This window comes from Balaenoptera physalus (assembly GCF_965194825.1).
Source record: "Balaenoptera physalus genome assembly, chromosome: 19".
Taxonomy (NCBI): Eukaryota; Metazoa; Chordata; class Mammalia; order Artiodactyla; family Balaenopteridae; genus Balaenoptera; species Balaenoptera physalus.
Window position 1 is genome coordinate 49,885,164 of NC_138900.1, and position 12,217 is coordinate 49,897,380.

The window sequence follows — 12,217 nt, forward strand, 5'->3', positions numbered from 1 at the left end:
ATGAACTGACATGGAAGTCAGTTCAGCACTGACACAGTGGCATCAGCAGAGGTCTGCTCACAGCTGAGACTCCATTGTCCCTGAGGGTTTGTTTGGAAAGGCTGACAGGGAAGGGAGGAGGAGGGGAAGGAAGAAGGAAAGGGAGACTGTCAAGGGTGAGACTGCAGTGAGGAAACACTGTGTGATGCCTGAATGGCTTCCTATTGCCTCTTGCTGTCTTGGACTCATGCCTGGGCAGGGTTCTGAGTAGCAAGGATACTCTCCCCTATTTTGGTCAGTTGTTGCTATGGATAGACAGCTTTTATGTTCTGACAGTGACAGGCCTGAGGAGGACTGGTCTTGACCACAGTTGCTCAAAAACCCTGGATTCTAACCCTATATATAGTTTGAATGTTTTGATAGTAAGACTAAATATGTATACTTGTGTAATTAAAAACAAGGAGGCTTTTAAAAAAGACATGTACATTATGTATTCATACACATGCCAAGAGGTAGCTTCTGATTCCAGGATCTCCATCTGGAAGGGTTTACCTCTCCTAGACTGCTGTAGAACATTTCTCTCCTAAGAGACTTGTAGATGTTTTTTTCCCCCTTCTTTTTCTTTTCCCACTTTGCCGTTGTTGTTAAGGATTGCACTCCTCTGTCCTTGAATGCCTGTTTGTGGGAGGAATTGGAAGGTTCCCTTTCCTCCCAGTGCTTGTAGGAGAAGGGAGCTGCGACAGCATAACTGGAACTGCCGCTTCAGATGCCAGGCCATCTCCTCATCAGAAGGAGAGTATGAGAGGTGCAGTTTTTGTCTGTGGGCACATGTATTATTCAGGATTAGTCTGGGTTTCAAACAACTGAAAACCAAAAGGAGCATGGCTCAAGCATGTTGAAATTTATTTCTCTCACATGTTAAAAATAGGCAGCATGGGGCTAGTAGGATGACTTCATAATTCTTCAGGTTCCTTCCTTCTGTTTTACTGCTCTGCCATCCTCAGCATGTGACTCCTGGCTGGTGGTCCAGGATGGCTACTCAAGCTCTAGTCATGTCTGCGTTGTAGCTGACAGGAAGGACAAAGAAAGGCACCTCTCACCCTTCAAAGATACTCCTATAAGGTCTTACTTATGTGACACTTCGCTTATATCCCTGGGTTAAGAACTTAGTTACTTGGCCATACCTGCCTGCAAAAGAGGCTGGGAAATGTCATCATTATTTTGGGCAGCCGGACTCCAGCTAAAATTTCTATTACTAAGGAAAGATGGAAGAACAGATATTAGAAGATATGTAGCCATCTTTGCCACAGAGAGACTTTGGGGATTTGTTTCTGCTTAGGGATTGGATCTGGATCTGCTATTTGAGTATTTCTCAGCAACAAGCCCCTAGAGAGCCTGGAAGACCCTCACATGGGTCCCACACTCATTGGTGCAGGCTTGCAGCAAGGAAATGAGATCGGAGGAAGAGGGAAGGCGTGGATGTTTTAACTGTGGTAGTTGAGTCTGAGCGCCTGGCCTCCAGGCTCAGCCTGGCTCTCTTGTATTTGAGCTCTGGTATAGTCCTTGCTGCTAGATGGGAGCTCTGGGAGGCGGGCGGGGGGTGGGGTGGGGGGGTGGGGGATCAGATGGTGAAATTTTGTTTCTTAATTAGAATCAGGAAAACATTCGAGGGAGTTGGCTTCTGCCTGGTAGACTGTTCTCGGAGCTCTCTGTTCTCTGGCAGGGCTGAGAGTCCAGTGAAGCAAGCAGGGCTCCTGGGGCCAGCATTTAAGGATGCACTCACTCTCAGGTTTGCCAGGTTGTCCCCTGACAGTGAGTGCCTACTTAAATTTTGTGCTCTGGGCTCCTTACTCACCTTACTCTACTCCTGGTCCTGCTCCCTGGCTACATAGTGTTGTTGTTTTATAAATTTATTTTATTTATTTATTTATTTTTGGCTGCGTTGGGTCTTTGTTGCTACGCGCGGGCTTTTCTCTAGTTGCGGCCAGCATGGGCTACTCTTCGTTGTGGTGCGCGGGCTTCTCATTGCGGTGGCTTCTCTTGCTGCAGAGCACGGGCTCTAGGCACATGGGCTTCAGTAGTTGTGGCTCGTGGGCTCTAGAGCGCAGGCTCAGTAGTTGTGGTCCACGGGCTTAGTTGCTCAGCGGCATGTGGGATCTTCCCAGACCAGGGCTCGAACCCATGTCCCCTGCACTGGCAGGCGGATTCCTAACCACTGCACCACCAGGGAAGTCCTACATAGTGGTTTGTTGTTTTTTTTTTTTAATTTACTTTTGGCTGTGTTGGGTCTTCGTTGCTACGCGCGGGCTTTTCTCTAGTTGCGGCGAGTGGGGGCTACTCTTCGTTGTGGTGCGTGGGCGTCTCATTGTGGTGGCTTGTCTGTTGCGGAGCATGGGCTCTAGGCACGTGGGCTTTGGTAGTTGTGGCTCATGGGCTCTAGAGCGCAGGCTCAGTAGTTGTGGCACACGGGCTTAGTTGCTTGCGGCATGTGGGATCTTCCGGGACCAGGGCTCGAACCCGTGTCCCCTGCGTTGGCAGGCAGATTCTTAACCACTGCACCACCAGGGAAGTCCTACATAATGTTTTAAATTAAGTACTTTTATTGAGAAAGAAGTGTATGTGCATGGTAAGTAAGTCAAAGTATCTAAAATGGTGTACCGTGGAAAAGTCTCCTCCCTCTCAGAGCTTTAGTCTTCCTCCCTGAGGCAGCTGCTGTGACTAGGCTTTTGTGTATCCTTCCATCCGGTCTTTGGGGAGAGGCTCTGCAGGGGCTTCCACTGAGGTGCTGCCTTCACTCATTGAATTCCCACTGTGTGCAGAGGCCCAAGCCATGGGGGCAGTTTGTAGCAGGATGGAGGGAAGGAAAAGGAGCAGAACCCAGAGGAGGGAGTGCCTGTCAGTGGGCTGAGGAGTGTGTCAGCTTCTCTCCCCATCTTGCAGCCACATTTCAGTGCTACAAACCAGAAGCACAGCAAGCACAGCCAGGACATTGTGAGACAGCCTCCTTCTCCATGTGTTATGTCCATCTTTCTGTTTCTATCGCTCTTCTTGTCTCCATCTCTTTGTCTCTGCCTCCTTGTCTTTGTCTCTTGTCTGTTTTGCCTCTGCCTCTGGCTTCTGTATATTTCTGTGTCTTTCCTCATCAACCTTTTTTTTTTTTAACATCTTTATTGGAGTATAATTGCTGTACAATGGTGTGTTAGTTTCTGCTGTATAACGAAGTGAATCAGCTATACATATACATATATCCCCATATCTCCTCCCTCTCGCGTCTCCCTCTCACCCTCCCTATCCCACCCCTCTAGGTGGTCACAGAGCACCGAGCTGATCTCCCTGTGCTATGCTGCTTCCCACTAGCTATCTATTTTACATTTGGTAGTGTATATATGTCAATGCCACTCTCTCACTTCGTCCCAGCTTACTCTTCCCCCTCCCCGTGTCCTCAAGTCCATTCTCTACATCTTCATTTCTGTCCTGCCCCTAGGTTCTTCAGAACCTTTTTTTTTTTTAGGTTCCATATATATGTGTTAGCATACAGTATTTGTTTTTCTCCTTCATCAATCTTTTTCTCACAAGCTGCACAGCTTCTTACAAGCTGCTCTCACTTCTGCTCGTTTTTGTAGTCCTGCTTCCTTCCTCTGCTTTCTTGTGGCTTTTCTTCCTCTGTTACAGGGGCTCATATGTGATTTTGACTTGCTGTGGCTCCTGACTTCGCTGCTGTTAGATAGGTTCAGTCTCTTGGTATCCTGACTCCATATTCTTGGGAGAGAGAATCAAATAGGCTCAGCTTGGGTCCGTTGTTGGACTGTATCAGCCGTGATAGGGAAGGGGGAGCAATTCCCAAGAAGGGGCCTGGCAGGTACTCCAAAATATGCTTACTGTATTGCACAGAGGCCTGTGGATTACTGGTGGCTATTTATTAGGTAATCCTCATGTTAGCTGATCTAGGCTTAGCTTCATGCAGTGAACTCTGATTAGCAGGGCAGGTCCCCGGGAAGATCTGCCAGCAGTGTGCATTCCTTTGGTCTTCTCCCTTCCCCCTTGGCCATTATTTACTCCCCACCGCCTCGTTTCTCCCCCACCCCCCCTGCCCCCACGCACCCTATATGACTGACTAGTAAGCACCTGTGTCATTTGCCAAAGTACTGAATGAAAGCTCTTAAAGTGCCATGGAGGCTGTTCAGCCACTCATGTTTATATCCACAGGCTGGCCCTAGGCTCTCCTCTCCATTTGAGTGGAGGAATGTCCAACTTTCTGAAAATTGCCTTGCTCCAGGGGATTGGCAGTTAAGCGAAAGTCATCACCATCTTGATTCCAACCAGGGTTGATCAGTTCCCATCTTTGCTTCGCAGTAAGCTTAAGAAAACAGTATGCTTTTGTTTCCCCCTAAGAATTTGTGATCTCCTTGGGGAAGTACCACCCAGATGCCTGAGGGAGAGAGAGGAACCTTCTTGAGACATATGTCCATATGACCACAGCACAAGGTACTAAGCTGTGTGTGAAGTGAGAATGTTGTAGGGTTCAGGGAGAGAGAGCTCAGGGAGGAGCTGGCTGATATATTTTAGCAAGGTTTTACAGAGGAAGCGGGGACTGAGCTAGACCTTGAAAGTGGGAGTTGCTATTGCCTATGGCAGGAGGAGGAGGGGAGGACATTTCTCTTATGTGTATATCCGGCATCAGTAAGGAGAGAGTCCGGCTGAAGGAGAGAGTGCAACATGGGTAGAAGTAGGTAGACGTGGCCTGGAGGATGAGCCCCCAAATTTTGTAATAACATTTGAGGTTCTCGTAAAAGTTCTATTTTTGGAGGCTAGGGGCAGTACTTAGAGGTGTCACTGTGGAGCCCCTTGGGTACTGTTCTCAAGTCCTCTCCATGGATCAGAGCAGTCCCTATTTAGCAGGGGTAAGGTGGTGGGACCTCTAACACAGGACCCAGGTATCACTGAGGTACGTGAGGAGCTGGGATGTAAAGCCAGCAGTGCTGACGCGAGCCCACTTCTCCATGGGCCTATCCGAGAACTGGGAGGTTTGGATAGGAATGGGGGTGGGGGAGATCAGGGAGGTCTATGTAAGCTTGGGAATGGTAGTTAGCCTCTGTTAACCTCAGTTTCCTCATCTGTAAAATGGGAATAGGAATGTCTATTTCGTGGTTGTGAGAATTAATTGAGAGGATATATGTGAAATTGTCAGGCACATGACAGGCTTTTTAAAAAATAATTACATGCTAAACATTGTCTCCCTAACTGCTAGGTGACCTGCCACCTGCATTTAAATTGACCTTATTTGTTGTTGGGCCTCTCTTGTCCCCATTCTCTAATGTGGCCATGGAGAGGTCTTGTGCCCCAGGTGGTTTGAAACTTTGGGAATCTGAGTGGGGAAGAATGGGTGAAGTTCACCATTCCTGGGCCTGGGGGGAATTTCCAAAAATGGTTCGGGCTGTCAGAATGCATGATATGTGGTAGTGCATGCCTTTGTATCATTACTTGTCAACAGTGATGGGATGTTTTCCTCTCAGCTGGGGCAGATGGGGGATGTCCCCCATTTGCCTGTTCTCCTGGTTCTGACCGTCCATCGGCCACTTTGCCTTAGGCAGACAGGATAGAAATGATGCGCTTTGTAAAGAGAGGTTGGGCGTCGGTGCCCTCAGCTCAAGCCTGCCACTGACTTTATGGTTTTCTTCCTAGGTCTGCTGACGTTTGTGAACTGTGCCTACGTCAAGTGGGGCACACGTGTGCAGGACACATTCACTTACGCCAAGGTCCTGGCACTCATTGCCATCATTGTCATGGGCCTTGTTAAACTGTGCCAGGGTAAGAAGGGCCCCAGGTCGGAAGGAGGGTGGGTGACTCCGGGAGTTCCCCTGGATTCCCTGAGGAGGATGTGGGGACTCCGTTAGCGTTACCGTTCAGCTCTTTCTGTATACGTGCTAGACTGTGTCAGTGACAACAGGAAATCTGTTCTCGGGCTTCTTAGGCGAGGCTGGTTTGGCCTAGTGGACATGAATTAGCCCCTCCCTCAGGGCTGCTTTCCCTCTGTGATGGTGGGGAGCATTGCAAGAAGCCAGCCGAAGGCCTAGGAGCTTTGGAAACTTGGGTTGTAATTGGGTCGTAAAAGTAATCAGTGGAGATAGAGTGAGCCCTGCTCTGGCTCCTGCTTTTGGTCTGTGACCGCCAGTCAGTGGCGAGGAGGGCTTGGCCCTCCTTGAGAGGGGTGGGAAGTGTGTGGGTGGCAGGGAGATGGGGTCTGGAAATGAGTGGTTATCTTGCAGCCTTTACTTTTCATCTGGACTTGCTCTTATTTAGCATTTCCTCCTAAAGTCAGCTCTCAGCAAAATATTAAAATATTGTGAAGTTGGCACTGACTTTCCTGCCTGTTGGCTTTAGAGAGCTTTTCATTCCCAGATCAGAGCAGGCTGATAGGGAGGGTAACAGGCCTCCCAATATTCCCTGACCCCTTAGAGAAGTCCTGAGGTGCCCTTGGCCAAGGATGTCTCAATCATTAGACAACACAGTTCTCTGGGTCATCTGTCTCTAAACTTGACTGTGTTTACAATCCCCTGAGGAGCTGAGACTCCAATCTCAGACCTATTGGATCAAACTCTGGTTGGCTTGGAGTTCAAAAAAGATGTGTTTTGGGGAATTCCCTGGTGGCCTAGTGGTTAGGATTCTGGCTTTCACTGCCGAGGGCCCAGGTTCAATCCCTGGTCAGGGAACTAAGATCCCACAAGCCGTGTGGCGTGGCCAAAAACCAAAACAAAACAAAAAAAGAAAAAGGTGTGTTTTTAAGAAGTGCCCTGGGTGAGTCTTAGGCAGCTGGTCCAGTACCTTTGTGCCTGTGTGCCAAGTTAGTACAGCCAGCCATCTGGATGTTCCTAGAGTCTCTGAAACATCTTGGGGTCAAATTGGGCAGTTGAGTAATTCTCCCTCCAGGATCTGTGCCCTAGGGAACAACTACTGTGTATGATGAGTGGCGCCCCTGGGGTTCGGGAGTCTCTACTTTCCCTCCTCTTTGTTGCACACCCAGCCCTTTTTGCCACATTGGGGGATGGGTCTAGGCTTTCTGCAGTGGGTGACAGCAGGCTTCCTTAGAAGTCTGGGTCTTATTAAAAACCTCCAATGTGTCTAGAAGGTCTGTCTCCTGGACAGCTGGGTGCTGTTCCCTTGGCTTGCAAGTCTGCAGTCTCTGGAGGCCTCCAAGGAGGCTGACAGATGTCTAGGCTGCCTCTCCACAGGTGGAGGTGGCCCAGGCCCACCCCAGGCCCAGTGAGAAATAAGAGCCCAGTTGCTTCGAAGCCTGTGATTTCCTGCCGCACACAACCATAGCCACTGCGAGTAGAGCAACAGAGTTCTCTCCATGAGACTGAGAAACCCATGTGACCAAGTTGTGGAACCGTCTGGGCTATGAGAGGCAGTTCCACAGGAAGATCTAATTGTTAATGAAAAATGACTCCTTTATGTGAAACAGGGTTCTTTCTAAAAATAGGAAGAAGAACTGTGGCCGACCCTGTGGTCTCCTGCAGGAAATGGAAATTCACTAGGGCTTTGGAAAAGGTGTTATCACATCAGAAGGCAGCCAGGAATGTCTTTGTTTTTCTGAGATTGTCTAGTTCTACTAAAGGAAAATGAACTATTCAGAGGGAGTGGGTGGGGTGTGGGGAGCTGGTGGTGGTGGTTCTTTTGGTATTAAACTGTTTTTGTTTTTTGTTTTCTTCTCCCTGCCCTCTTGCTTTTCCCTTCTTTTCTTGACCCTCCTCCTCTCTCCTTTTCTTGCCTCTTCCCTTCCTCTTTCTTGCTGCCCCTCCCCCTCCTTCCTCTTCTCCTTACACCTGCCATCTCTCCTGTCCTTCTCCTTCCTCTTTCTCCTCTCTGCACCCCTCCCCGCCTTTGCCCCCACAGGACACTCTGAGCACTTTCAGGATGCCTTTAAGGGTTCCTCCTGGGACTTGGGAGACCTCTCTCTCGCCCTCTACTCTGCCCTCTTCTCTTACTCAGGTTGGGACACCCTTAATTTTGTAACAGAAGAAATCAAAAACCCAGAAAGGTAAAGGTGGGACCTCACTCTCCCCAACTTGGCTGGAACTCCTGCTGATAGTGGGCACGCTTGCCCTCTTCCCTCCCCTCCCCCCTCTGTCTCTCATCCCTTCTTCTTCCTTTTCCCCCTTCTCCAGCTGTGAGGGATTAGGGGCGAGGACGGGAGTGAGTGAAGGTGGGAAACCCCTGGCTCCTCGGCCTCATATTCACACTGGAGGATCCCCAGGGTCCTTCCTGGAGGAGAGGTCCTTCGGTGGGCAGCAGCTAACCCAGCTGGGGCTGAGATTTTAAGACCTTGCACTCTGGTGCTGACACTGAAGCCTGGGGAGCCAGAAGCTTATTCTGGGCAGCCAGGTTCCCAGCCTGGCCTCCAGTCCCTAGAGGACAGTGCTCCTCCTTCAGTGGGACCCAGTGGTCCCACTGGGGCGAGGATCAAATATTGATCATGAGCCATCTTCACAGGGAAGGGTCTCTCTCTCTCTCTCTCAGTAGAAAGAGCCTGGGGCGTGGGGCGCATACCTCCCTTAGGCTACGTGGGGAAGAGGAGTCAGCCTCAAAGATCCAGAGGCCAGGGAATTCCTGGGTAACTTTGACCCCCAAGGAGAGGTTGGTTCCAGGTAGTCCTATTTCTGTTGTCCTGACAGAAATTTGCCCCTGGCCATTGGGATTTCTATGCCGATTGTGACACTCATCTACATCCTGACCAACGTGGCCTATTACACAGTGCTGAGCATTTCAGATGTCCTTGGCAGTGATGCCGTGGCTGTGGTGAGTCTGTTGGGATCCCCATTTGCTCGTCATCTCATATTACTTAATGGCTGGATCTTTGTTTCTGCTGCTACTCCAGCTCTGCAGGGCCAGGTGGTGGGTCTGGGCCAGAGGGCGGGCTGCTCAGCAGTGACGGCATTTGTCCTGAGAGACGCAGGAGGCTGTGGAAACCCTGTCCTGTGCTGAGTGCCTCTTCTGTGCTCTGTCCCCAGACTTTTGCTGACCAGACATTTGGCATGTTTAGCTGGACCATTCCCATTGCTGTTGCCCTGTCCTGCTTTGGGGGCCTCAACGCATCTATCTTTGCTTCATCAAGGTACTGTGTTTCTGCTTCACCGATAACAGACCAGTATTTAATTCTCTGAGGCTCTAGGTGAATCCGTCGGAGCCCTTCTTTCCCTTATCCCTCTCTCGGACATGCAGGGTGTGTATGTGTGTGTATGCATGTGTGGCCATGATCGTATAGTGGTTAGTACTCTGTGTTGTGTATGCGTGTGTGCATGCGTGTCCTTGCCTTTGTACAACATTTGTGTGCTGGTCGCTTACGTTTCCATGTGAGATGAGGACAGATTGGTAAGAGGTAGAGGGGAAGAAGGCAGTAGCTTGGAGGAGGGATCCTGTTGGGGACCAGACTCTAGGCTCCTGCAGATTATGCTGCAGGCCCAGGATTCATTCTTGTAATAAATGATTATTGAGCACTTGCTGTATACTGGGTACTGGTACAGGATGACTCTGCCCTTCACATCACAGAAAACACTGCGGCCGACAGGTAGGCTCCAGCTCTTTTCTCTGTACAGAGACTTACCTGTAAGAGCACTGTCCTTCCAGTTGTTTCATAGAGAGGACCAGTTCTGCCTTTTCAGGCTGATTCTGCTACCTGGTCTCAGGGTTCCGGCACGTCCCCTCTTCTTCAGCACTTCGCTTCATCACTTGGCCCTTCTCTTTGGTGGATGTTCATTTGGAGGCAGCTGTGCACAAGCTTCTCTCATCTTCACTTGGAGAAATCACGAAACAGTTTCTCATCTCCCCTCTTCCTTATCGGACATACTTCTAAAGGAAATCGTTTGCATTTTGACTGTCATTCATCTTTCTACCCATAGGTAGGCTTCTACTACCTTAAAAATGTTCTTGTCAAGGGTGCCAGTGACTTCCTTCTTAGCCTGCTTTTAGTTCTTACCCTACTGGACCCCTGAAGCATGTGATATTTACCACCCTTCTTCCTCTGAAACTATTCCCATGGCTTCTGTGACCCTCTGATATCTAAGAGGAAGTCTTCTTTCTTGATTTCTCTTCCACTCACTGTATAAATGTTGCTGTCTCCAGGGCCAGGAGTATAATAGGCATTCAGTAAATATTTGCCACATGAACAGATAGGAGAACGAATTAATGAAAGAGATAGTTTTGTCCTATTCATTCTTCTTACTAATTTTGACACCCCAGTCCATGTACTTGGGGCCTCTGTAGGGCAACCAGAGTAATAAAGAGATCAAGGCCTTGTAAAAGAATATGGTGTCCCTGGTGGCCTAGTGGTTAGGATTCTGGGCTTTCACTGCCGTGGCCCAGGTTAAATCCCTGATTGGGGAACTGAGATCCCGCAAGCTGTGTGGTGCAGCCAAAAAAAAACCAAAAAAGAATATGGTGTCATCTTCCCTCACCTCAGCCTGGTGTGGCCAAGGTTGCACCCCATGTGGCTGTTCACAAGTTGCCCCACTCAAAGATGATGTTTCCCATAGCCTCACCCTTATTGAGGCCCAGGACATCCCAACTGACTCTGCCAATTGTCCCAAAATATTTAGGTAGTAGGTATATTCTAACCTCACTCAGCTATCTTGTGGCATTGACAGGATGAGGATGAGGGTGAGGGTGAGGATAGGGGACTCAGAGTAAGAATCTGGACCTGCACATGAAGTGAACTGCAGTAATGTCAAGATAATGCACAACCGTTTCTGCCTGTGTTACCTTCTTCACTTTCTCTTTATTACCCATGCAGCTGTCTTTGGCTTTGTACTAGACACCTTTGCCTCACCTTCACATCCTCTCCAGCATTCCCTCTGCATATTTCTCCTCTACTTTAGTACAGATATTAGCCTTGTGAGCCAACTTCAACATCGTGCCCTATGACATCCTTCCAAATGATACCATCAACTCCTGTGGCTCCACTGGGATGGCCCATAAGTATCTCAAACTTCACTTGTGCCCCATGTGTGCTTTGTCTCCAGCTGTGAGGTTGTGGTCTGTCAGTCCTCCTTACTTGGCCTCTTGGCCTCTTTTTGTTTTTGTGGGGGTTGGTGCACCACACAGCTCGTGGGATCTTAGTTCCCCAACCAGGGATCGAACCTGGGCCCTCAGCAGTGAAAGTGCAGAGTCCTGACCACTGGACTGCCAGGGAATTCCCAGCCTCTTGGCCTCTTGATTTTTTCCCTTGGAGTCCACCCTCATCTTCCAGCTCAAATGTGTGGGCACACACAGAAGACCAGCAGATTTGTCCTCTGCCAGGGTGTCCACCCTCATTCAGACCTCTTCTATTATGGGACCTTGTCACAGATGTCTGGCTGTCCCCCCCATACCTTAGCCTCTCCCTGCTTTAGTTGGCCTCAGTGATGTTACCAGAGTCTCTGTGTCAAATCCGGTCAGGCTGTTACTTCAGAGCCACAGCTGGTTCTTGGTGTTTGTTCAGACCCCACAGCATGGCCTCATAAGCAGGTTTTTCCCAGCACTCTCCTCACACACCTTATCCTGGGACTATAGGCATTCTAGCGCCTACCTTCAAAGAGGCTATACTCTTTTATGCTTCTAAGCCTCTTTTGCCCTTGCCCATACTGTGTCTCCACCCAACACTCACCTTCTGGAAAACCCCAACTCTTCTTCCCAGTCCAGATGTGATCATCTCTTGTGAAGCTTTTTGTTCCCCAGCCCACCCCCAAGCCTGGTGCTGAGTGCTCCATGATGCTGCTGACTACCTGGATGGCGTTTCCTTTCTCTGCTGCTCTGTTTCCCAGTCAGTAGGGCTCATTAGGTGCAGAGAGAAAGCTTGGGTTGTCTCTTTGAGCCCCAGGCTCTCCCTGACTTTTCATATACCAGGAGCTCAGGGAAGGTATATGGAGGGCAGACCATCAGAAGTCTGGCTGCCCTTCTTTAAAAAGCCATTATGTTATGTAGGAAATGTGTGGGGTGGCAGAGTGGGGTACCCCGGTGGAGTGGATTGGGGTGCCAATGGGTGATGGCAGGGTGAGGTATCCATTGGGTGATGGTGGGTTGCATAGCTGAGGGGCTGGGAGTGTCAGTGGGTAACAGTGGGGTAGGACATTCATGGGTAATGGTGGAGACACCTGTGGGTAAAATGGGGGTAGGTTGGGTTGGTCATGCATAGAGAACATGGGAGGTTCCTGAGAGACTGCCCCCTGCTTTCTTCTGGAGCTGAGCCTGGTTTGTCTGAGTGAGG

The 12,217-nt window shown here is 49.6% G+C and overlaps 1 protein-coding gene across 10 annotated transcripts in view; it reads left to right on the plus strand.

The window, feature by feature from the left end:
• SLC7A6 (solute carrier family 7 member 6) overlaps positions 1–12,217 on the plus strand; it is a 34,805-nt gene that overhangs the window by 16,426 nt on the left and 6,162 nt on the right. For 8 of the 10 annotated variants that reach the window (XR_014256438.1, XM_082436096.1, XM_082436099.1 and 5 more), the window contains 4 exons: positions 5,662–5,787; positions 7,873–8,017; positions 8,652–8,775; positions 8,988–9,091. Coding sequence is in view for 9 of the 10 variants with exons in the window: in XM_082436096.1 (XP_082292222.1) it covers positions 5,662–5,787; positions 7,873–8,017; positions 8,652–8,775; positions 8,988–9,091 (499 nt within the window). In the remaining variant the exon portion in view is untranslated. Of the gene's footprint in view, positions 1–1,621; positions 4,465–5,661; positions 5,788–7,872; positions 8,018–8,651; positions 8,776–8,987; positions 9,092–12,217 lie in introns of those variants that run through there. The other 2 variants (XM_082436102.1, XM_082436101.1) reach the window with 2 other exon arrangements.